The sequence below is a fragment of the Thamnophis sirtalis genome, unplaced genomic scaffold (genome assembly GCF_051295495.1).
Source record: "Thamnophis sirtalis isolate CommonGarterSnake01/CBP01778 unplaced genomic scaffold, rThaSir2_p1.2 scaffold_13, whole genome shotgun sequence".
Classification (NCBI taxonomy): domain Eukaryota; kingdom Metazoa; phylum Chordata; class Lepidosauria; order Squamata; family Natricidae; genus Thamnophis; species Thamnophis sirtalis.
In genome coordinates, this window is record NW_028261393.1 from 47547707 (window position 1) to 47572932 (window position 25226).

The window sequence follows — 25226 nt, forward strand, 5'->3', positions numbered from 1 at the left end:
ATGGGGAACTGGGCCGTCAACCACTGGTTTTCAGCCCTGGTAATCGTAAGTTCTGCTTTATTATTACTATCTGGATCTGAATGGCAAGATAGGGAAATAACAAAAAGAAGGGCTAATAACCTACTTCAGGTTATTAATGTACAGCCAATAAATTATCTCTAAGAGGCTCCTGGTCCAACCTTAGTTAAAAGAATGGTACACATGGGATGGAGTAGCAAAGGCCATTGGCTGAGTTCTAAAGTTCTACTCAAGCTACACTAGGGTGAACAACCGTTAGGGTGGTTAAGAGGTTTTTAATTTACTTTAATTTTTTGCTGTTCTCGGTATCTACAGATCTCTAGATACAGATACATGGGTAGATCTGCATCTATGATGTCCTCATGTGCTGGTCAATTTGGTTTAAACATTTTTTAGATTTGAAACTTTTCTTAGCGCATTTAAAGAGTACTAAGATTATATGTCATGTTCATCTATCTATCTATCTATCTATCTATCTATCTATCTATCTATCTATCTATCTATCTACCTACCTACCTACCTACCTACCTACCTACCTACCTACCTACCTACCTACCTACCTTCCTATCTCTCTATATCTATCTATCTATCTATCTATCTATCTATCTATCTATCTATCTATCTATCTATCTATCTATCTATCTATCTATCTATCTATCTACCTACCTACCTACCTACCTACCTACCTACCTACCTACCTACCTACCTACCTTCCTATCTATCTATCTATCTATCTATCTATCTATCTATCTATCTATCTATCTATCTATCTATCTATCTATCTATCTACCTACCTACCTACCTACCTACCTACCTACCTACCTACCTACCTACCTACCTACCTACCTACCTACCTACCCAGCCAGCCAGCCAGCCAGCCAGCCAGCCAGCCAGCCAGCCAGCCAGCCAGCCAGCCAGCCAGCCAGCCTTGTATCTATCCTCTCTCTCTCTCCCCTTCCCTCTATCTGTCTGTCTGCCTGTCTGCCTGTATGTCTGTCTATCATTTATCTCTTTTCTTTTTGTTTGGAAAGTGCCAGGAAATCATACTGTTGATGGTTGGCACTCAAGGCTGACAAATAACTCCTGTTGGCCTTCTTTGTTAAGATTTTCTCTAATGAAAGTCACCTCAGGTCTGAGCCAGTTCACACCGGTTCGGGTGAGCTGGTAGTGGTGTGTTGGCCTGGATCACAGAACTGGCAGAGACCCAGGCTGGCCATGCCCCTAAACTGGTTCCCTGGTTGCTGTTGCCAGTGTGGTTTTTTAGCCCCTTTTTAACGTTCTGCGCATGCACAGAACAATTTACAGGCAACTGTGCATGCGCACGCAGTGCACCGGCAGCATCCCACCCCTGGTCTGAGCCACCATCAACACCCCCCCCCCCCATGGCAGAGGAATTCCAAAACTCTGAATTTTTGAAAGTGCTACGTATAAATGAAACATATTACTAATGAGACTGTCCCCTTCTTGTATCTGAAAGAGGATACGGGACAGGACTAATGTCAGGGTTTCAAGTAATAGATCCATCGCAAGCAAAAACTCCAAGGCAGGTGGATTCCTCAGAGAATAGCATTATTGGAAATATCATATGGGCACATATCTGGTGAAAATCAATTCTGCTTTCACCTAATTAAAAGTTTTTCCCTCAACCCCAAACAATCAGTCAAATGGCCCAATCAAGGCAGCATCGGCTGGTCTGGTGACATCACTCCTCCTGCCTCCGGCCAGGTGTGAGAATGTCCTTGGTTCCCAAGAGAAAGCATTTTGTTTTGACTTCACAGCCCAAGCTATCTCTACCCCCCCCCCTTATTCCTCATCTCTAGTGTGGCAGCACTAAAACCTCAAGATGGCTTCGACCACGTCCATTTCAGGGTTGACAGCTAAATAACGAGAGCCATTTCTGGGCATGGGAGTTGAAGTGGTCTTGGTTAGAAACCGGGAGGAAGCTACTTGAAGTAGCTTCAAGTAGCTTCAAGTAGCTTCAAGGAGACTTCGCTGGAGACTTTGGGCTGCTCTGTCCCTCTTACTCCACCCTCCCTCACGGGGCTGCTGTGAAAGAGATAATAGGAGGTGGGAGCCTTAGGTATGTACACCGCCTTGAGTTGGGTTGCCACAGAGATAAACATGCAGCGGTGACAAAGTCCTGCGGTTCATTCCTGTAAGGCTCAGAGGATTAGCAGGATCAACAATCGAAAGCTTCGTGTGCCGAGAAGGGAAGGCTGACTTGGGAAGTAGTGAGGATATTTTTAAAACTGAGATTTAAGACGTAGCTGGCGATACAGTCATCCTCTGATACACCACCTCCTTTTTCTGTCTTTCATCCTTTTGCTCAGTCTGGTCTATCATGCAATCCTAAATTGCATTATTTATCTATCTATCTATCTATCTATCTATCTATCTATCTATCTATCTATCTATCTATCTATCTATCTATCTATCTATCATCTATCTATCTATCTATCTATCTATCTATCTATCTATCTATCTATTTATTTATTTATAATTTAATTAATTTGTATGCCGCCCACTCTCAAAGAGACTCAGGGCGGCTTACAAGTAAAAAAAGGGAGGAGAGGACATACAGAAAAATAAAAAAAGCATTAAAAATTCAACAACATTCATTGACTTAGTATGGCGCCATAACCGAGGGACACCATCAGTGGTGAAATTCAATTTATTTTTTAAAACTGGTTCTGTGTGCATGGCTTGGTGGCCTTGGTAGGGAAAGGATACCGCAAAATCCCCATTCCCACCCCACTCTGGGGTGAGCCAGAGGTAGTATTTGCCAGTTCTCCAAACGACTCAAAATTTCCGCTACCGCTTCTCCAGAACCTGTCAGAACCTGCTGAATTTCACCCCTGGATACAATCAAGATCGAAGGAGGTACTAATATCACTCTATAAAGCCTTAGTAAGACCACACCTAGAATGCTGCATTCAGTTTTGGCCACCACCTTATAAAAAGATGTTGAGACTCTAGAAAGATTGCAGAGAAGAGCAACCAGGATGATTAGGGGACTGGAGACTAAAACATACGATGAACGGTTGCAGGAACTGGGCATGGCTAGTCTAGTGACGAGAAGGACCAGGGGAGACAGAATAGCAGTCTTCCAATATTTGAGGGGCTGCCACAGAGAGGAGGAGGGGTCCAGCTATTTCCCAAAGCACCCGAAGGCCAGACAAGGAATAATGGATGGAAACTTGATCAAGGAGAGATTCAACCTGAAAATAAGGAGAAATTTTCTGACAGTGAGAACAATCCACCCATGGAACAGAAGTTGCCTTCAGAAGTTGTGGGAGCTTCATCCCTGGAAACTTTCCCGAAGAGACTGGACTGCCCTCTGTCAGAAATGGTGTAGGGCCCCCTGCTTGGGTGTGGGGTTGGACTAGATGACCTACAAGGTCCCTTGCAACTCTGTTAATCTGTAAACTGTGCTGAAGCCTCTTCGTGTCATCCAGCTGAGCTTCTGCTTCATAAGCCTTTGTTGAAATGTGGGTGTGGTGAAAGAACAAAGTTTTATGTACCGTCGAAACATGGGGTAAATACAACCAATAATGGTATCAATGACCTACTTATTTTAATGAAGAGAATGAGGGAATTAGTCAACTGTGAAGGATAAGGTACAACTTGGACCCAACGTTTCAAGCCATGAAATACCGTGACAGGGCTGTAGAAATTCTCAGTCATCCGGATCATGGTTGCATCCTGAAAAAAGCACCTTTGGGACAGCCATGATCTGGATGATTGAGAATCTCTACAGACCTTTAGCTGTACAATTTGGGATGGACACCTTTTCAATGGTCTGGAAGTAGGAATGGATTTCCAAAGGGAAAAATTGCAGACTACAGAAACCATTTGCACCACTCAGGTGACCCTGAGGACACAGATCAACCTCCAAGTGGCCTCAGTGACCCCCTAAAAGGATGCAAAGGACCAGCTGTCTGCAAGGAATATTAAAAAAAAACAACCTTCCATTCCTCACCATCCAGTCAGAGCTGAAGAAGCTTCCTGGATGAGAAGTGAAACGCCTCCTGATTAAGTATTATCTGTACTTTGTCCAGGGCTGGAGGGTTTTATTTTATTGCTGATAGATTTAAAAAAAAGTTCCAGGAGTTTGCAGCATAAAAAACATGAAAACTAATAAATGCACACAACGATCAGAGAAAATCCCCCAATAAATTTTATTTTGAAAGACTAGAAAACCTTATAGGGACTGTTTGTTAAAAGAAAAGACTGATGATTTATGCATTTGGGAACTAAAAAGGATTAAAGAGAGGAAAGAGTAAAATGACAACCACTTAGTAAAAATAAAGGTGGAAATCAATTCTTCCTTCCTTCCTTCCTTCCTTCCTTCCTTCCTTCCTTCCTTCCTTCCTTCCTTCCTTCCTTCCTTCCTTCCCTCCCTCCCTCCTTCCTCCCTGGCTGCCTGCCTGCCTGCCTTCCTTCCGTCTTTCTTTCTTTCTTTCTTTCTTTCTTTCTTTCCTTCCTTCCTTCCTTCCTTCCGTCTTTCTTTCTTTTTTTCTTTCCTTCCTTCCTTCCTGTCTGCCTTCCTTCCTTCCTTCCTTCCTGTCTGCCTGCCTTCCTTCCTTCCTTCCGTCTTTCTTTCTTTCTTTCTTTCTTTCTTTCCTTCCTTCCTTCCTTCCTTCCTTCCTTCCTTCCTTCCTTCCTTCCTGGCTGCCTGCCTGCCTTCCTTCCTTCCCGTCTTTCTTTCTTTCTTTCTTTCTTTCTTTCCTTCCTTCCTTCCTTCTGTCTTTCTTTCTTTTTTTCTTTCCTTCCTTCCTTCCTTCCTGTCTGCCTTCCTTCCTTCCTTCCTGTCTGCCTCCCTCCCTTCCTTCCTTCCATCTTTCTTTCTTTCTTTCTTTCTTTTTCTTTCTTTCTTTCTTTCTTTCTTTCTTTCTTTCTTTCCTTCCTTCCTTCCTTCCTTCCTTCCTTCCTTCCTTCCTGCCTGCCTGCCTGCCTGCCTGCCTGCCTGCCTGCCTGCCTTCTTTTTTCCTTTTTTCCTTCCTTCCTCCTATGTCCTTATTTTTCCTTTAATTTCTATGCTTTTATTGTATTCAAAAATAAATAAATAAAATTTAAAAATGCACGCCAAACTGCCATATGTTGCCATACAACAATGGGCAAAATGTTGACCATCTGTTACCCTAAAAGAATGCTTAATATTCGTAGACCTCTTGCATGAAATGTGACCTGAATCCTTCTGTCTATTTCCTAGACAATGCTAAAATGTGTTCAGCTCAATTCTGACTTATCCAAATTCAGGCAACACAACAGTTCATGCTTGGTGTGTTGTCATACACTTGTCAGGCCCGCAGCCATCTTTTCTTTTGGACCTCAGGCCTGCCACACTTTCTATTATTCTCCTATGCATTTTCTATTGTGAGAAAATGGGATGGGGGATTATACGGAGTTGGGTTATATGTAGCCATAACAAAATTCTTTCTAGAAACCCAAGGTCATCCTTTGTCTCTGCACCTGGCCGGAACTGGATGGGTGGAACTCCCAGCCTGGTAGTGGGAGATTGGACCATGTGATGGACTTGTGGGTGTGGGGCAAGATCTTGAACTTTCAACTGGGTGGGGAAAACCTGAAAGCTTTCAGATTCGGGTTTTCCCAGATGTGCCAATATGTCTCTCTTAATAAATGGGAACGTTGAATCCTTTGCCTCTGATTTACTTTTGGATGCTATTTGGAACTCTGACAGTACACTGAGAGTTGTTATCCCCCCTCCATATAATGCTTGATATAGATTATTTCATTTCAAAATATTACTGAATATAATCGTCTTCCTTGTCAATGAATGGCTGATATTGTAAAACTGAACACAGGAAATGATTTTCCCCCCTTTCTTCCTTAGGCTGCTTGGTTAGCATTGAATGCATACCTTTTTGTGACGTATTTCCTGATATTTGAGAAAAGTGAACAGTACTATTACACCAGGCAGATTCTTGGGGTAAGCATTCTTTTGGCATCTCGGAAGCTTTCAATCTCCCTGCTGTAAAGATGAAATTTTCTTAACCTAACTTGGTAAAAAAAAATTATACTTCTTTTTTTTTTAAAACATATTTTTTAATTTCCATTTTCACAACATACAATCACATGTATACTATACATAGCCAGTATCATATAGTAACAAATAATGATCACATCAGTTCCTCTTGTCATCAACATCCCCCGCCAAAAAAACCCCATTATTAGCTCTTCTGCTCTCCATACACCTCCCTCTTCTACCTCTCTCCTACTTCCTATCTTCCCTCCATCATCCCTTCCCACTCTACTTCCCCTTCCCCTCTCCCTCTCCTCTCCCTACATTCCACTCCTCCCTATCCTCATCCTCCTCATCCTCCCCCTCCCCCTCTCTCCTATCCCTTTCTTCCCATCTTTCTCTCTACATTCCACTCCTCCTTATCCTCCTCATCTTCCCCCCTCACCCTCTCCCCTCCCTCTCTTCCCATCTCCCCTCTGTTTCCCACTCTTCCTCTCATTGGTGTATTTCCGCTTCTGAGCAAACTCCAATCTATGTTGATAGTATTTATACTTCCATAACAATACTCTTAACATATTGTAGTTATAAAGAAAAAATAAGAGAAAACAGTATACATGTGCAATCATGTTACATTAAAGTCTCACACCCCTCGTAAAACCTCCCTCCCTCCTACCCTCCCCCCCAACACCCCCATTAAATTGTACCTATATTTGCATCAATGTGTACAGGTAGTCCTTGATTTAAGACCACAACTGAGTGCAAAATTTCCATTGCTAAGCAATACAGTTGTTGAGTGAGTTCTGCCGCATTTTATGACCCAGTAATAGTGGCTCAGTGGCTAAGATGCTGAGCTTGTCGATCAGAAGGTTGGCAGTTCAAATCCCTAGCGCCGCATAATGGAGTGAGCTCCCGTTACTTGTCCCAGCTTCTGCCAACCTAGCAGTTCGAAAGCAGGTAAAAATGCAAGTAGACAAATAGGAACCACCTTTGGTGGGAAGGTAACAGCGTTCTGTGCGCCTTTGGCATTTATTCATGCCAGCCACATGACCACAGAGACGTCTTCGGACAGCGCTGGCTCTTCGACTTTGAAGGGGAGATGAGCACTGCCCCCTAGAGTTGGGAACAACTAGCACATATGTGTAAGGGGAACCTTTACCTAGTAAAATGTAGCCGTTGTAGTAACTGGGTTTAATTCTTTAGTTTTGGCTTGTCCCTCAACTTCTTTGTCCTAGCTTTATCAATCCCACCCACCCCTGAGAGTTATTGTTGTACTCCATTGAAAGTCCTTATGCATTTCTCAAGATACATATATCGGTTATGGAAAATGCATAGGAAGGGAGAGTTGATATGATGGGCTACAGCAGGGGTGCCACATTCAATTTCATTGAGGGCTGGATCAGGGTTGTGTTTGACCACAAGGGAGCTGGGGGTGGGAGGGCGTGGCTGGGGTGGGCATGGCCAGCTCGATATCACTTCAGCCGCAATGGCCCTCCTATAGTCCTCTGCCAGTGAAAATGAAGCTTGTGGGCCGCGCACATCCCTCCTGAGCTCAGTTTCCGCTGGCAGAGGCACCGCAGGGGGGTCCTTCACTGTTTCCATGGCAGCCCTGGGGGCCAGATCAAAGTACCCCCGCTGGGCTATAGCAGGTTCCCCGGAAAAAAGGGACATATTCCAAGGAGGAAGTTGGGACAAGAACGCAGCGTAGAATCAGGGAATGAAGGACAACCACTCCCTAGAATTTCCCAGGGTACATCCTTTAGGCAAGATAGTAAAGGTTTTTTCCTGGCAAGATTCTGTCTATGTAAATAAGAAAAATGAACTTTGGCTGCCTTGTTTTACTGTGGGACGATCTTGGGCTAGACGTGATAATATTCATGCTTTAGGATAAGCTGTAATATGGAACATAAAATGATGCCCCAAATGTTCTTCTCTTCTCTTTGCCTTTCTAGTCTGCATTGGCTTGGGCTCGGGCTTCGGCCAAGTGTCTCAACTTCAATAGTATGTTGATCCTGTTGCCCATTTGCCGGAATCTCCTCTCTTTCGTGAGAGGCACCTGTCGGGTGAGCAAGAGGCTGAGCTTGTGGTATGGTGTAGTTCAGGTGTCGGCAACATGCAGCTCCGGATCCGCATGCAGCTCTTTCGTCCCTCTGCTGTGGCTCTCTGTTGGATGATCCCACCATTGGTTGGCCCTGCTCCTTGCTTTCCCCTCCCAGTCACTCGACATGTGACGCTGGGCAGGAGAGCAGAGAGAGACAGAGAGAGACAGACAGAGAGAGAGACAGAGACAGAGACAGAGACAGAGAGACAGAGACAGAGATAGAAAGAGACAGAAAGAGAGAGACAGAGACAGAAAGAGAGAGAAGTATACAGAAAGAGAGAAAGACAGTGAGAAAAAGAGAGTGAGAGAGAAAGAGAGAAAGAGAAAGAAAGAAAGAGGAGACATCTGTTTCCCACAGAAAAGAAAAAGAGAATGAGAGAGAAAGAGAGAGAGAGAGGAAAAAAGAGAGACATAGACAGAGAGAGATACCTGTTTCCCACAGAAAAGAAAAAGAGAGTGAGAGAGAAAGAAAGAGAAAGAAATAAAGAGAGAGACAGAGACACAGAGAGACAGAGAAAGATACCCCATGGAAAAGAAAAAGAGAGTGAGAGAGAAAGAAAGAGAGAAAGAGAAAGAAAGACATCTGTTTCCCACAGAAAAAGAAAAAGAGAGTGAGAAAGAAAGAGAGAGAGAGAGAGAGAGAGAGGAAAAAAGAGAGACATAGACAGAGAGAGATACCTGTTTCCCACAGAAAAGAAAAAGAGAGTGAGAGAGAAAGAAAGAGAAAGAGAGAGAGAGAGAGAGAGAGAGAGAGAGAGAGAGAGGGAGAGGAGAGAGAGAGAGAGAGAGAGAGAGAGAGAGAGAGATACCTGTTTCCCACAGAAAAGAAAACACCGGGAACCACAAAACCTGGGTAGGTGTGGCTGGGGGGGGGGGCTCACATGACTGGGCAGGAGTGAGTGACATCGAGGTTGGCCATGCCCCCTCATATTTTGTGGCTCCCCATGTTTTCTTTTCTGTGGGAAATGGGTCCAAATGGCTCTTTGAGTGTCTACGGTTCCAGACCCCTGGTGTAGTTAGTCCTGAATGTTGAGTGGACACTAGGAATCCAGCTGGTTGCTAAAAGTTATCTTGTGGAACATTACAAGGGGTATAATTTATGTCTGGATCCCTGTTTCAGAAAGGTGGAACGTGTCCATTTCCAGATTAAATGAGAAGGAAATAAACGAGGGGCAGGGGTGGGTGGGTGGAAAGGCTAGAACGTTGACCATGGACAGCTCCGCAGATGGTTTCTTGGTCTCCATTCCATAGGAATTGGAGACTTGTTCTGCGGGATCTTGGGAACTACAGTTTAGCAAACTTTGAAGGGTCATAGAGAGTCTAGTTCCTGGAATAAAACCCAGTTAGAAGTGCTTGTTCATAGGAGACAACCTTGGACCCAGGAACTGTCTGAAGTCCTTCCATTCCTTTTCCTCCTCTCCTTTCCTAAGCTAGTAAAGTTTTGAAGGGTGTCTTGAAGGCAGTGGTGGGATTCAAATAATTTAACAACCGGTTCTCTGTCCTAATGACCAGCTGGGTAGGCGTGGCTCGGTGGTCATGTGATTGGCTGGGCGTGGCCATCTCAATGTCACTCATGTCGATGGGCACTTCGCCTTAGCTGTTACAATGTAATAAGTGTTAACCGGAGAGGCAGTTTCTGTAAGCAGGGCAATAAAGATTAGGCTAGAAACAACACCAGAATGTTTCCTTCCTGCCTTCCTTACAGGATTAGCCCTGTAAAGTGGAAAAAAACAAAAGGAGATTTCTTCCAACAACCGGTTCTCTGAACTGCTTAGAAAGTTAGCAACCGGTTCTCCTGGATAGGTGAGAACTAGCTGAATCCCACCACTGCTTGAAGGCCAATTTATGACCAGGAATGCTGGCTAGATGGGGCTGGCCCTCATCCAGCAGGTCTATCCTCATCTTTTATTCTCCCATAATAGTTCATCTGTTTGTGATTTTTTTTTCCGCTTTATCAATTCAGTGTTGCAGACGGACCATGAGACGACAGCTGGATTACAACCTGGCCTTCCATAAACTGGTGGCTTACATGATTGCTGTTCATACAGGTAAAGGGAAACATCTGGAAAATTTCTGAAAGAATTCTGTGGGAAAGGAATGAAGGGCAATATTATGATGCTGCCTGCAAACGCTGCCCTTAAAATTTGTAGCAGAAATGCATAAAACTGGAGCTGGCTTTTGTGATGTCCTGATCATCTTCCATTGTTTTGGTGTCGTGGGGATGAGGATGGAGGTCGTGTCAATGGAACTTTCTCCATAATTGCATATTTGCAGGCAATAGCAGTGGTGGGATTCAATTTTTTTTTACTACTGGTTCTTTAGGCATGGCTTGGTGGGCGTGGCATGGCTTGGTGGGCGTGGCATGGCTTGGTGGGCATGGCATGGCTTGGTGGGCGTGGCATGGCTTGGTGGGCGTGGCATGGCTTGGTGGGTGTGGCTTGGTGGCGTGGCAGGGGAAGGATACTATAAAATCTCCATTTCCACCCCACTCCAGGGGAAGGATACTGCAAAATCCTCATTCTGTCCCAATCAGCTGGGACTCTGGAGGCAGAGAATAACGGGGGCGAGGCCAGCCAGAGGTGGTATTTACCGGTTCTCCCAACTACTCAAAATTTCTGCCACTGGTTCTCCAGAACTGGTCAGAACCTGCTGAATACCACCTCTGGGCAATAGTATGTTCTGCATTCACATCACATGCTGAACACTGGTTTGCTTAATCGCGGTTGATTGAAAACATCACAATTGGTTGGGCACTCCTTAAGACACCGAACTATGAACTCTTGATTTGCATACTACTGCACAATGTCTGGCTTCAGAGTTCACACAACATACTAAGCAACAAAAAGGAAACCATATTCTAACTTACTGTGTTGACCAAGTCCTATCTTGGTGTTTAGAAAAAATTTCTTCTTAAAAATCAAATTTGAAAACTTGGGGGAGTTTTATTTTTCATTTTACATTTCCGAGTGCCCGTTTTTACTCAAAACCCAGTGTGACTCATTGTCGTTTCCTTTTCCGAACTAATGGGACTTCAACCTTTTCACTTATGCCTTTTCAAGTCTTAGTTCAAATTATTCCACATTATAACTAAGATGTATGGGTTGCATTAAGAGGTTTTGGACTCAATCCACCATCTGGGTTGGTGGTTTTTTTTTTCCCATTTCAATAAATGGTTTGCCTTGTGTTCTCTTGAAGCGATTCACACCATTGCTCATTTGTGCAACGTTGAGTGGTACATCGATGCTCAGCAGAAAGCGGATGACAGCTTGCCTTCGATCCTGTCCCAGCTTCATAAGAAGAATGATTTGTGGGTAAATCCTATCCATTCCAACACTACGGTAAGTGCGTCGCCAAATCAATAATTTACTTCTGAAGATAAAATTACTCGAGGGCCCTTGGCTAAGTACCAGGAAACTCTTGGTTTTATCTGTAACGTTGGTCGTGGAATTTAAGAGGATTATTTGTGCTTTTTAAACCCGGATACAAAAAATGGGATTTGCTTGCCACTAATGGTTTCTTGGCAGTCTGGTCCCCCCCCCCCCGCAATGTCTTTTGCTAGGTTACACTGGATCGATATTCTAATTGTCTTTTCCTTTAAAATAGGGGTCACCAACCTTTCGGACCTCAGGGACCACTAAATTCATAATTTTAAATCCCACGAACCACTAACATGATCTGACTAATGCCCTGCTGGGTAGGCGTGGTGAGGTGGTCATGTGACTGGGTGGGGGTGGCCAACTCGATGTCATTCACGTTGAGGGGCACCTCGCCAATCTCTACTCACCCCTTCCCTTCCAGCCACTCCTTGCTTGCCCGCCCGGGCTCCTTAGGACCCCAACAGGAAGCAGTTGTTGGAGCTAAGCAGCCCCCATGAGAAAGAGTTAGCAAAACAACTTAGTTCAAATTGGATCTGACCGAGAAGGAGGCTCAGTAGAAGCATCTCACTGAGGACTACAAGCATAGGCTTTCCAATTAAAGGAAAGACCTGCTGGAGTGTAAGGCCAGGTACTGGCACCTGGAGGCTCAGCGGGCTAAGATGGTCAGCCAGTTCCATGCCATGATGCAGTCCCACTGGAACAAGGCTCTCCGGCTCTTTGCCACTAGCGGAACTTTCCTCTAGCTTTCACTCAAAGTCCCTCACCAGGAGGCTGAAGCAGACTCCAAGTCAGAATTTCTTTCCCCCGTCTGACCCACACAAAAAGATCCCAAAGGGGGAGACTATGGATCCGGCCCAGGGGCCGTAGTTTGAGGACCCCCTGATTTAGCGCAATATAAAAAATACAAATATTTTTTCTGCGGACCACCAAACGTTTCTCATGGACCACCAGTGGTCCACAGACCAAGAGCCAAGGTGGCGCAGTGGTTAAATGCAGCACTGCAGGCTACTGCTAGATCAGCAGGTCAGCGGTTCAAATCTCACCGGCTCAGGGTTGACTCAGCCTTCCATCCTTCCGAGGTGGGTAAAATGAGGACCCAGATTGTTGGGGGCAATATGCTGACTCTCTGTAAACCGCTTAGAGAGGCCTGAAAGGCCTATGAAGCGGTATATAAGTCTACTGCTATTGCTATTGACCACCAGTTGGTGACTGCTGCTTTAAAGGATCAATGTCTTAAATATGTGTATTGAACAGCATTTTTTTAAAAAAAGAAGATGCCATTTTCAAATCTTGCTTTGAATTTTTGGTGACCTGCCTTGGGTATGTTTAAAAAAATGGACACAATCTGTTTCAATGATGATTTTTTAAAAAGATGTCCAATTTTATTCTGTTAAAATATTGTTATACGGGCCAGGTTTTCTAAATGTTATGGGCAGTGGTGGGATTCAGCCAGTTCGCACTTATTCGGGAGAACCGGTTCTTAACTTTCTAAGAGGTTCAGAGAACCGGTTGTTGGAAGAAATCTTCTTTTGGTTTTTTCCCGCTTTACAGGGCTAAACCTGTAAGGAAGGCAGGAAGGAAACATTCTGGTGTTGTTTCTAGCTTAATCTTTATTGCCCTGCTTACAGAAACTGCCTCTTATTACATTGTCACAGCTAAGGCAAAGTGCCCATCGACATGAGTCATGTTGAATTGGCCATGCCCACATGGTCACATGACCACTAAGCCCCGCCTACCCACCTGGTCATTGGGACAGAGAACCGGTTGTTAAATTATTTGAATCCCATCACTGCATCCGGTCATATGGCTGGCAAGCCACTCCCACCTGGTCACATGGCCGGCATACCACTCCCACAAAGGAGGCCACACCCACAGAGTAGGTTCCAAAAACTTTTGAAACTCACCACTGGTTATGGGGTTGAAATTCTCCAGGTTGGGAGGATCCTAGATCGTGGAAAATACCCTAGGGACACAATCTATTACGTCTTTGTGTAACTTCACCTTGTTTCCTCTTTCAGATTCCTTTATATGTAGCCTTCACCACCATTCCGGGCCTGACAGGTGTGATCATCACTTTGGCGCTTATTCTCATGATCACTTCTTCCATGGAACAAATCCGCCGAAGCTACTATGAAGTCTTCTGGTACACCCACCATCTCTTTGTCATCTATTTTGCTGGCCTCGTCATCCATGGCATCGCGTAAGGCACCAATGCTTTAACAGACGGCAGCATGGGCTAATTCTACACACACACACACACACAAAATGGGTTAATGACTGATGCACCCAAATATATACATACACACACATGTATGTCATTTTGATGGAATGCTTTAACCATTTTAATAAAAGAATTAACGAAAATTAAAATAGAACAAAAAAGAAGAAAGGGAAGAAAAAGAGAAAAAGCCAAAGCTAAAATTGTAGGGGGAAAAAAACAGTGGGAAAAAAAAAGATAAAAGATGAATCAGTAAGATCGGTTAATCTGATGCACTTGGGTCTATTTAAGATAAGATAGATGATGATTAGATGAGGATAGGATAGGATAGGATAGGATAGGATAGGATAGGATAGGATAGGATAGGATAGGATAGGATAGGATAGGATAGGAGGAGAGGAGAGGAGAGGATAAAATAGATAAGGTAAGGTAAGATAACCTGTATTGTATTTTTTTCTTGTGGACACTCTGGCAGACATTAAAAATGAAATTCTGTTGCTTGCTGTCAAATTGTACACATACATAATGCACCTATAGATATGCGATATTCATACATATGTATATACCTCAGTGGTGGGATTCAAATAATTTAAAAACTGGTTCTCTGCCCTAATGACCAGCTGGGTAGGCGTGGCTTGGTGGTCATGTGACTGAATGGGTGTAGCCATCTCAATGTCACTCATGTCGATGGGCGCTTCGCCTTAGCTGTTACAATGTAATAAGGGTTAACCGGAGAAGCGGTTTCGGTAAGCAGGGCAATAAAGATTAGGCTAGAAACAACGCCAGAATGTTTCCTTCCTGCCTTCCTTACAGGTTTAGTCCTGTGAAGTGGGGAAAAAACAAAAGGAGATTTCTTCCAACAACCGGTTCTCTGAACTACTTAGAAAGCTACCAACCGGTTCTCCCGAATAGGTGAGAACTGGCTGAATCCCACCACTGATATACCTACAACCTAACATATAAATATTGAATGGGTCAGAAGACTAGAGTTTTTCCCCACCTTTATCTTGTTATATTTTATATTATGCAATATTTTTATTAGGTAATAATTTTAAAATTGTTATAAAAGCATGCTAGTGTTTGGATCCTGTGATATTTATACAGTGTAGACCGGAGATTATGATGTTTAGATAAACCCTTAAAAACAAAGAAGTTTATATTAATCTGAACCATGGTTCCTAAAATGTTAATATTGATGTTTACCTTTTACATCTAGAGTTAAAGGTGGCATTAATAAACAGCTGTAAAATAAACTTGGTTCTTGAGCAATTGCAGAGATCTGCATTTTGAAGGCTGTGTTTGGTTAAAGTAACGATACTTGCGTGTGACACATAATTCGGAACAACAAATGCAATAATTTCATCCTAGCAGCCAATGTAAATACATGACATAGCTAGTAATTGTATCTGGAATTCTTCCCACCCCTAAAGCAATGAGTGAAGGATTATGGGATTTTAGAAACTTCTAGAAGTTTTAGAAGTTTTTAGAAGGGAGGCAGTGGCTCAGGGGGTAAGACGCTGAGCTTGTCGATCAGAAGGTTGGCAGTTTGGCGGTTCGAATCCCTAGCGCCGCATAATGGAGCGAGCTCCCGTTACTTGTCCCAGCTTCTGCCAACCTAGCAGTTCGAAAGCAGGTAAAAATGCAAGTAGAAAAATAGGGACCACCTTTGGTGGGAAGGGAACAGTGTTCTGTGTGCCTTTGGCATTGAGTCATGCCAGCCACATGACCACGGAGATGTCTTTGGACAGCGCTGGCTTTGAAATGGAGATGAGCACCGCCCCCTAGAGTCAGGAAGAACTAGCACGCTTGTGCGAGGAGAACCTTTACCTTAGAAATCTCAGTTCCAGCATCTCTTAGAAAAAAACCAGAACGAGAGGGAGGGGTGCATCAAGCACAAAGAATCAGCCCATATTATGCTAAGTAGAAGTTCAGAAGATTTAATGCTCAAGCCTACAGACAAAAATCTAGTCAACTAGATTTTGGGTGGGTGGGCCTGGAGTAGATGACCTCTAAGGTCCCTCTGTTAATCTGTAAATAATCTGTAAATAATATTAATTGGCACCAGATAAGGGTCCATGAAATTCAAGAAGGGTTGGGCTGAGACTGTTTGTGGGAATGTAATCATTCTAGGCTGATGATTCGTTTGACTCCGCCCTCCAGCTCTGCCTTCTCTTCTCAGTGAGGGTGAGGACGAGTAGTGGGAGCCATTCCCCCCCCCACTACTTAGCCACTGAATCCCTTTTGGAATTTCTCCTGGGAAAGGCAACAATTTAGAGGGGGCCCTTTTTGTGTCCACAGAGGCCTTGTTCGTGGGCAGACGGCTGAAAGTTTGACGAAGAATGACCCCGAGCATTGTGCACACCACCCTAAGCGGTGGGGCCGAAACAGCAGCCATCATCACTCTTGTGAAGTGCCTGAGTTTGGAAGTATTCCAGCTGAGGTGAGAACATCGTTGGGGATAGTACTGTGATAGTGGGGAGGTGGATTCCCATAGGGGTGGCTTCAAACGTTGCAGCAACGGCAGTGGTGGGTTTCAAAAATTTTTTGAACCTACTCTGTGGGTGTGGCCTCCTTTGTGGGAGTGGCTTGCCGGCCATGTGACCTGGTGGGGGTGGCTTGCCGGCCATGTGTTTTCTCCCTCCCTCCCTCCCTCCCTCCCTCCCTCTCTCTCCTTCCTTCCTTTTGTCTCTCTGTCTCTTTTTCCTTTTTTTCTTTCATCTCTCATTTTTTCTTTCTTTTTTTCTTTTTTTCTTTCTTCCTTTCTTTCTCTTTCTCTTTCTCTCTCTGTGTGAGTCTGTGTGTGTGTGTGTGTGTGCGTGCGTGCGTGTGTGTGTGAGTGGTGGGTTTTTGGAACCTCTTCTGTAGGTGTGGCCTGCTTTCCGGGTCCACTGGTGGAACCTCTTCTAACTGGTTCGGTAGATTTGACGAGCCGGTTCTACCGAACAGGTGCAAACTGGTGGGAACTAGCATGGCCAAGTTGGCCTCCTGCATCACGGCGGGGGAGGGGGGCAGCATTTTTTACCCTCCCCAGGCTCCAGAGGCTTTCCTCTGGGAGGGCAAAAACTGCTTCCCTGCGCTCCGGAGGCCCTCCGGAGGCCAGAAACAGGCCCATTTCTGGATTTCTGGAACCTCCGTTAGGCCTGTTTCCCCTCCCTCCCCGTGCCTCTGTGCAGGCCCTGCACTTACCTGGCATGATGAATGGGCCGCATGGAGACTCCTGGGAGGGGAGGGGTGAGCGTGGCCATCCAGGGGTGGTATTTGGGGGGTTGCCGAACTGGGCAGAATCCTAGCTACAGGATCGCCCAAACCTGTGCAAACCCCCAGCATCCCACTCTTGGATTTCCAGCAGGCAAAGGGTGCATTGCAGGGGAATAAGAGGCAACTCAGCCAAGATATCTTGTGTGGGAGAAAGAGGATGAAGACAGCCCTTCCCTAATCGTTCCCAGAGTAGATGCAGATATTAGAGAGTTTAGTCTGGCAAGATTCTGTCTTGGGTGTGGAACGATAAAGACTTTGGTTTGGAAGAATCGCCAGATGTCATTTTAGATTTTGGGCCTGAGAGCAGCACCTGAGAAGGATTCAGGAGATAGTTTTATATGCAGCAACCTTATTACTGGTGAAGATAAGGTCTTATCTTCTCTGCTTCATGGGATAGCCATTAGCAAGATATAGAAAAGCAATTCATTTTACTGTAGTGAAAGAGAATTGAGTCCTAAAATGGGAATGATTCAATTGTGGAGATTCTTGTAATCCTAGCCCTACTCCATTAAAGAAGACCCAGTGAGAATTTTGCTCTGGATTGGTTGAGTCAGTTGCCAAAGCTTGACATCAACCCAATGTGTAGTTGACGTTAACCAAAATTTCGTCCACCCAGCCCCATCCCAAAAGCCGAACTTCCTATTACACTAAATGTAGCTATCACTTGATTGGGGCTTGATGAATTATAAGGTTATGGATTGTGGCTTCGTATATTGGGAAAACCCAGGGAATTATGGTAAAAAGCAAGCAGTGGCTTAAAATAATGCATGAATTCCGCATAAGGAACTACACTAATTCTGGAGATAGAAAGATCAGGAAAAAGTCCCGCTTTCCTGCAGGATGGTCCTTCTTACTGTATTTTACTTGGTTCTTTCTTTTAAGTCCTGGAAGTGGGTGCTGGCACCTATTATTCTCTATGCGTTTGAGCGAGTCCTGAGGATTTGGCGTTCCTGCCAGAAGGTGGTTATTACAAAGGTAGGTGTTGGGTCTGTCTCCAAATCTACTCACCAGCTTTGTCCTAAATACAGTTAAGGGTGGGAGGGATGGACAGAAAGAGAGAGAGAGTGAGTGGGGGAAGGGAGACAGAAAGACAGACATACAGAGAGGCAGAGAGAGCGAGAGAAGGAGAGGGAGAGAGAGAGGGGGGGGAAATGGAGACAGAGACACACAGAGAGAGACACACACAGAGAGAAGAGACACAAAGAGACAGAGAAAGACAGAGAGACAGAGATCTAAAACCCAAAATCAAGTAATACAATATTACTGTCCTAGCACAGTAAAGATGATTTAGAGCTGAGCTCAACTTCCCTGCAGCTTCCATCTGAAAACGGTTTGCTGCTTCGCTGCTTATCCAATGAAGAGTGATGGATGCCTTGAAAACCTGCCCACAATTTGTGCAATTTTAACTCCAGCCCAATCTCCATCTTTTTACGTGACCAAAAGAGAAAGGAGGAGGCAGGGTTGTGTTTCAGCATCAGAGAAAAGTCAGGAAGGGTTCCATCTGTCTTCCTTGCAAGTCTACTCAGCGTGGGGAGAGGATACAGTATATGGAATTCACCTCGTCCCCAACTGGGAGAAGGAATAGGGTTGGCTCATTTTTGAAACTCCTGTCTGCAGGTCATCATGCATCCCTCCAGAGTACTGGAAATTCAGATGTGCAAGTCTGGTTTTAGTATGGAAATCGGACAGTATGTGTTCCTCAATTGCCCCGCCATCTCCTATCTAGAGTGGCATCCGTTCACTCTCACCTCTGCCCCAGAGGAAGACTTCTTCTCGGTCCACATTCGGGTGGCAGGTGACTGGACTGAAACCTTGATTGACACCTTGCAGCAACCAAACTCACCGATGCCCAGGTGAGCAGAGATGGCAACAGGAGTAGCGGTGGTTGGCCTCACTTCAATCTCTACAAGAGAGGTGGTGCAGTGGTTAGGGTGCAGTACTGCAGGCCACTTCAGCTGACTGTTATCTGCAGTTCAGCGGTTCTAATCTCACCGGCTCAAGGTTGACTCAGCCTTCCATCCTTCCGAGGTGGGTGAAATGAGGACCCAGACTGTGGGGGTGATATGCTGACTCTGTAAACTGCTTAGAGAGGGCTGAAAGCCCTATGAAGCGGTATATAAGTCTAACTGCTATTGCTATTGCTATCTTGAATAAGTCCCATTTGGATAAGCTTGAAAATGTATAAGCTTTTCAGAGTTAATGTTTTGTTTTGTTTGGCCAAAAACATTTAAATATATCTGAACCCAGGGTGGTCGAGTTTGTGGAACGAAGCTTTCCTGGATGTTTTATGGCACAGATGACGCCAGCTTGACTTTTAATAATCTATCATCTTATTTTAATTGACCCCATAATCCCTTGTGGGGGTGGAGTCTGAGCAACTGAATGGAGCTGGGTGTTACTGGCCGGATGCCCTACCTATTGCCATTGCAGAGTTATATTCAGCAGATATATTCTCATCGTGCCCAGAGAGGGAAATATCTGCCTCTACCTAGGATCGAACTCACAGCCTCCTGATTGTGAGGCGAGAGCTCCGCCTCTAGGCCACTGCACCACCCAGCTTTTTGTAATCTATGACAGCGGGGGGGAAAAAAACCAAAACACTGCTCATCTTTTCAGGATGATGGTGGATGGTCCTTTTGGCACAGCCAGTGAGGATGTCTTCCAGTATGAGGTGGCCATGCTGGTGGGAGCAGGGATTGGCGTGACTCCCTTTGCTTCCGTACTGAAATCCATCTGGTACAAGTTCCAGCGTGGTGACCAGGAACTTCAAACCAGAAAGGTAAGCTCAGTTGGCTTCTCCTCTACCTGTTTACATGTTGTCTCTAAGGCACAGCAGTAAAAGAAATCAAAATATCATAGTAAGAGCTGGGGTGGCGCAGTGGTTAGAGTGTAGTACTGCAGGCTACTTCAGCTGATTGCTAGCTGCAGTTCGGCAGTTCAAGTCTCACTGGCTCAAGGTTGACTCAGCCTTCCATCCTTCTGAGGTGGGTAAAATGAGGAGCCAGATTGTTGCGGGCAAGAGGCTGACTCTGTAAACCACTTAGAGAGGGTTGTAAAGCACTGTGAAGCAGAGTGCTATTGCCCTTCCTTCCTTCCTTCCTTCCTTCCTTCCTTCCTTCCTTCCTTCCTTCCTTCCTTCCTTCCTTCCTTCCTTCCTTCCTTCTGTGATTAGATTGCAGGCTGATTCTGCCCACTGCCAGGAGTTTGATCCTGATGAGCTCAAGGTTGACTCAGCCTTCCATCCTTTCGAGGTGGGTAAAATGAGGAGCCAGATTGTTGGGGGCAAAATTCTGACTCTGTATACCGCTTAGAGAGGGCTGTAAAAGCACTATGAAGCGGTATATAAATCTAAGTGCTATTGCTATTCTTCAGAGAGAGGAAAACAGAATTAGACATTGGTCTCTTCTAGACCAGAATTGTCAACTGCCGTAAATTCTCCAAGATTAGGAATTTCCTGAGCCTTACTTGCCTGGAGATTGAATGTGGAATCTACAACATTGAATTATTGATTAAATTTATATGCTACCCACCATGCTACTAGTATAACAAAAGGCTTACAAGATGATAAGGAAGTTAAACAGGAAAGCAAAGCTAAATGTCTATGGAGATTCTGAGTCATCCAGGTCATTGCTGTCCCAAAGGGGCTTTTCCAAGAGGCAACTGTATATTCTTGTTTTTCTTTGAAGACATTTTGTTTCTCATCTGGGAAGCTAAACATCTGCAAAGAAAAAACAAGAATGTTCAGTTGCCTCTTGAAAAAGCTCCCTTGGGACAAATATAAAAGCAATTAACATTAATGAAATAAAGGCTGAAAGACTTCCTGAAAACATCTTCTCTATTACTCAAACTAGAATGCCTCCCATCCAACTTTTATAATTTAGGAGCACTGGTTCACACAACCTTGCTTATGGATTTTAGTTAAGCACCAATTGCAGAGGTGTCAAACTCAAGGCCAGCGGGCTGGATACAGCCCGCTGGGTGCTTAGATCTGGCCCACAGGGCTGCCCTGGAAACAATGAAGGGCCGGCCTGCAGTGTCTCTGCCAGTGAAAATGGAGCTCAGGAGGCTCCGTTTTCAACTTTGATGGCCTCCTGCAACCAGGGCCGGATTTAGATGAAAAGAGGCCCTAGGCTATTCCACTTATGAGGCCCTTTCACCTCCCATTTTTAAGTTTGTAAATTGCATGAGAGACAATAAAATACATCATTACTGTGATATATATCAATATATATCAATATAGATAGCTGGCCTCCTGACGGAGGGCGGCTCTGCTCTGCAGCAAAGGCAGCGAGGCCAGCCACCTCCCCTGCTGCGCTCAGCTGCCTGGCTTGGCCCCCTCGCCTTCACCTGCCTGGCTGCTGGTGGGCTCCGTGTCGACGGGGCGGCTACTGGGAGCGGCCGTGCCTCTCGCCTGACCGCCGGTGCCGGGAACGTGGGCGGGCTCCCCAACTGCCGCAGCACTGGAACGATCTTAACCAATACATTTTTATGTTTGTTTATTAGTCATATGCGTAGAATTTCTCCTTATTTTCAGTTCACTGTTTTAGTGTTCACTGTTTTTAGAATAGTGTAATTTTAATTTTGCTAACAATTTGAATGTAGGCCCCTCTTGATCTTGAGGCCCTAGGCTGGCCTAGTTAGCCTATAGGAAAATCCGGCCCTGCCTGCAACCCTTTGCCAGACAAAACGGAGCTTGGGATGGCCACACCTGGCTCTCCCGAGCTCCGTTTCTGCTGGCAGAATGCTTGGGCTGCCATAGGCTCCTCTGCCATGAGTGACATTGAGCGGGCCATGCCCCCTGGCCACACCCCTCCCCATCGCCCAAGGTCAAACAGAACCCTGATGCGGCCCTGAATGAAATCGAGTTTGACACCTTTGATCTATTGGATTATGCACTTTCTATGTAGCAAAGTTGAGGAGTTTTCATTGAGTTTCTTTGGGGTTTAGTGTGCTGTGAAAACCGAGTTTCCTTGGGATTTGATGGTCCACATAAAAATGGGAAATCAATGCAGTAAGCAGGGCAATAGTATAGTACAGCCTTTATTGTCATTGTACATTCATGTCTACAATGAAAATGGTTTTGGCCTCACTGGTGCAATCCATGACAGCAAATACAAACAACATAAATAGCATAAAGACTAATCCCTAAAAGTTGTTGTATTTCTCTCTGTTCTCAACATCTTTCAACTCTGTGTTGAAACAAGGAAAGATCTGTATGCCAGCAGGGCATTCTGACTCAGAGGGCGCAGACTGGCATTTTAAAGCCTGCTGCCGTTTCCATCTTCTTTTCTTTCTCTTGTCGGCGGCCAGATTTACTTCTACTGGGTTTGCAGAGAAACGGGATCGTTTGCTTGGTTCAAGCACCTCCTTTCCTCCTTGGAGCAGGAGATGGAGGGATCTGGTAGAGCAGATTTCCTGAGCTATCATCTCTACCTCACGGGCTGGAACAGAAGCATGGTGAGTTGGAGGGCTATTCCGTGTAAACTCATTCTGGAGCTTCTTGACTTTTATCGCATGGCACTTTCAATGAAGTCATCTGCATTTCAGAGTTGGGAGTGCTGGGCAAATTTTGACTTTGGCGGCCTTTCTTTGTTGGGAAACTAGGTTGGCCACGCGGCTATCCATTTTCAGAAGTCCACTGACATGGTGACAGGCCTGAGGCAAAAAACCTCTTTTGGGAGGCCCATGTGGAATAATGAATTCTCAGCAGTGGCTGCCGCACATCCCAGGTAAGAGATTAGCCTTTCGACCAGGTAAAGCTCCTTTCTTCTCATCGAACCCAGTCGCAGTTCTTCCAAAGAGCAACAGTTTTTCCCCCAGGATTTCTGGAAGAAACAAAATTCCCCCGTCATTTGCTGCCTGAATTTTGAAAAGTTGAAATACAGTTCTGATGTCTGGGATTGAATGCCCAGATGCTCTATCCCTAAGCTATGGTCTCTTGCAGTGGTAGGATTCAAATTTTTTTACTACTGGTTCTGTGGGTGTGGCATGGCTTTGTGGGTGTGGCAGGCCAAGTATACTGCAAAATCTCCACTCCCTCCTCACTCCACTAACCTGCTTTCCCGCTCCATTCTCCTGTTCAGGGCAACAAAAGAAGATCAGCTGGGAGGCAGCAAGGGCGGGGCCAGCCTATTTGCCGGTTCTCTGAACTACTCAAAATTTCTGCTACTGGTTTTCCAGAACCTGTCAGAACTGGCTGAATACCACCTCTGATCTCTTCTTTGGAATATTGTGGACAGGGAATCAGTACCCTGGACAGCTCCATATAAAACCTTCTCATAATGGATCAAACATTTATCCAGTTAATCTTTTATTACATTTCCAGGGCCTACAAATTTACTTTAAAGAATGAATGCCTTATTCAGTTCTGCATACATTTGCTCCGTAAGCTAACATTTTAGACGACATGTTCTCTCCTTTATGATAAAGAGGAAATTTACTGTCAGGGTTCCAAGGAACACCCCCCCCCTCAAAATGAAAGGAGACGCGAGGCTTGACTTTCCTCAAAGTTCCATTTTATTGGAGATGCCATATTGGCCCATCTGGGAAAACCCAAATCTGAAAGCTTCCAGGTTTTCCCCACCCAAATGAAAGTCCAAGTCCCTGCCCAGCACCCACGTCCATTACAAGGCAATGTTCCAACTGGAGATGGCTCTCAGTCACACCCCTCCAGGAGCAGGTCAACTTGTCCTTGACTCTCTGAGAAAGGAATGTTATTTTGACTATACCTCCCATGCTCCATAAATCCCCCCTCCCAATTTCCCACAGCATTATATGTGGGCTCAATGCAAAAGAGAGCTTCCAGGCCTGATAAGATATGCCCAAATATGGGAGGAAGCCTACTGCTTCCTTTCTCTGTCTATCGGCTCGTCACAAGAGACCATCCAGACAGAAACCCAATATATATTTTTTTACTGTTGCCTTTCTTACATTTGTGTTGTATTTGTGCTGATAAAGATAAATAAATCCCTTTATTTATCAGCACAAATACAACACACACACACACATGCTTGCCCTCTGTAGTTTGTATAAGGAAAAGTGTTATCCATGCTTTCTTGAACAAGCTAGAGCCAGTCTTGAAAAATCATAGCTTGTCTATTTAATTCCTAGTCTCTCCTTTGTCTTATCTTGTTGTTCTGTGTCTTGGAAGTTAGATGGAAAAGTAAGCTACCAACAAGCCGGGAAGTCATAAACCAACTCTATTGTTAATGCCTGCACATTACACCAAGCCATAGCTGTTAATCTGTAAACAGAAAAAAATCCTTCATTGACCTAAAGAAACCATGGATTATCCACTCACCCAATTTGCCTGTCATCTCAAGCCAAACCCACCCACGTTGCTTAGTTCACCAGCCAATGTTTTAATCTCGCCAGCTAACCATAGGTTGCCATTCTGTTCCTGTCCCTTAATAAAATAATCACATCAAAACTGCCAAGATATGCAAATCCCACTTAATGTTGCTTCCAGAGCCCAGCAGTTTCCAAGAATGTTTATTCCAACTGATTTATGTTATTTTTATCCTTATCCTAGGTCTGTTGTGGGTGTGTTCTTGTGTGGACCAGAGCAGATGGCCAAAACGCTGAGAAAACACTGCAGTCAGCACTCTAGCCTGGATCCCAGAAATGTCCAGTTTTATTTCAACAAGGAGAACTTTTGAAACGCCAAGACCCAAATCAGAAGGGGGAAACTATTAAACGCCTCACTGAATTAAATAATGACTGTCGGAGCAGAGTTTGCAACTTTAACAAGCAATGGACACTCCTTTCAAGTTTGCATATTGCCAGGATAATTATTTTCTTTTTTTTTTAAAGTTTAAATAGACAAAATGTAAACTTTTTAAAAAAAATTGCCGGGATTCAAAGGGCACTGATGAATTGGCACATTGCACTGCCGTCTGACTATTATCGATAAAAGCCTGGCTTTCTCTCTTTCAGTGAATTGTGATGTGAGGATCAACTTTCAATTATTATTTTTTTATTGCTTTCTGGCAAAAAGTGCAAGCTTTCTCGTATTGACGACGGACAATTCGGGGAGAAACGTTCAAATAACCGAGCCTGAGAAGCGCTGTCTTTCCCAAAGCTGCAGTTAAAAAGAATGACACATTCAAACATTTGATTCTTGCTTCATCCAGGAAACGCCCATCTCCTATTTTGACCGGGGTGTACTTAAAATCTATGCTGATGTCACATCTTCAGAGCTATAATCAACTCCAATCTTCTATTCAACCAGAGAGTCAACATTTCCCAGATGTTGCCCTCATTTTGTTTTGTTTT

At 44.7% G+C, this 25226-nt stretch overlaps 1 protein-coding gene across 1 annotated transcript; it reads left to right on the top strand.

The window, feature by feature from the left end:
• NOX1 (NADPH oxidase 1) lies at positions 1-24756 on the top strand. Its single transcript, XM_087728426.1, has 13 exons — positions 1-45; positions 5873-5968; positions 7951-8061; positions 10063-10147; positions 11295-11437; positions 13495-13676; positions 15993-16134; positions 17835-17927; positions 18570-18805; positions 19569-19731; positions 22263-22409; positions 22557-22681; positions 24484-24756. The coding sequence occupies exons 1-13, from the start codon at positions 1-3 to the stop codon at positions 24608-24610; spliced, it is 1695 nt and encodes a 564-aa protein (XP_087584552.1). The 3' UTR covers positions 24611-24756.
• The last annotated feature ends 470 nt before the right edge of the window (positions 24757-25226 follow it).

Bases quoted from the DNA above. Each gene is read 5' to 3' on its own strand.
- NOX1 (XM_087728426.1), top strand. From the start codon at position 1: ATGGGGAACTGGGCCGTCAACCACTGGTTTTCAGCCCTGGTAATC. The intron at 11,438-13,494 runs GTAAGTGCGTCG...TTCCTCTTTCAG, and splicing joins CTATCCATTCCAACACTACG to ATTCCTTTATATGTAGCCTT. The intron at 22,410-22,556 runs GTGAGTTGGAGG...TTGGGAAACTAG, and splicing joins CGGGCTGGAACAGAAGCATG to GTTGGCCACGCGGCTATCCA.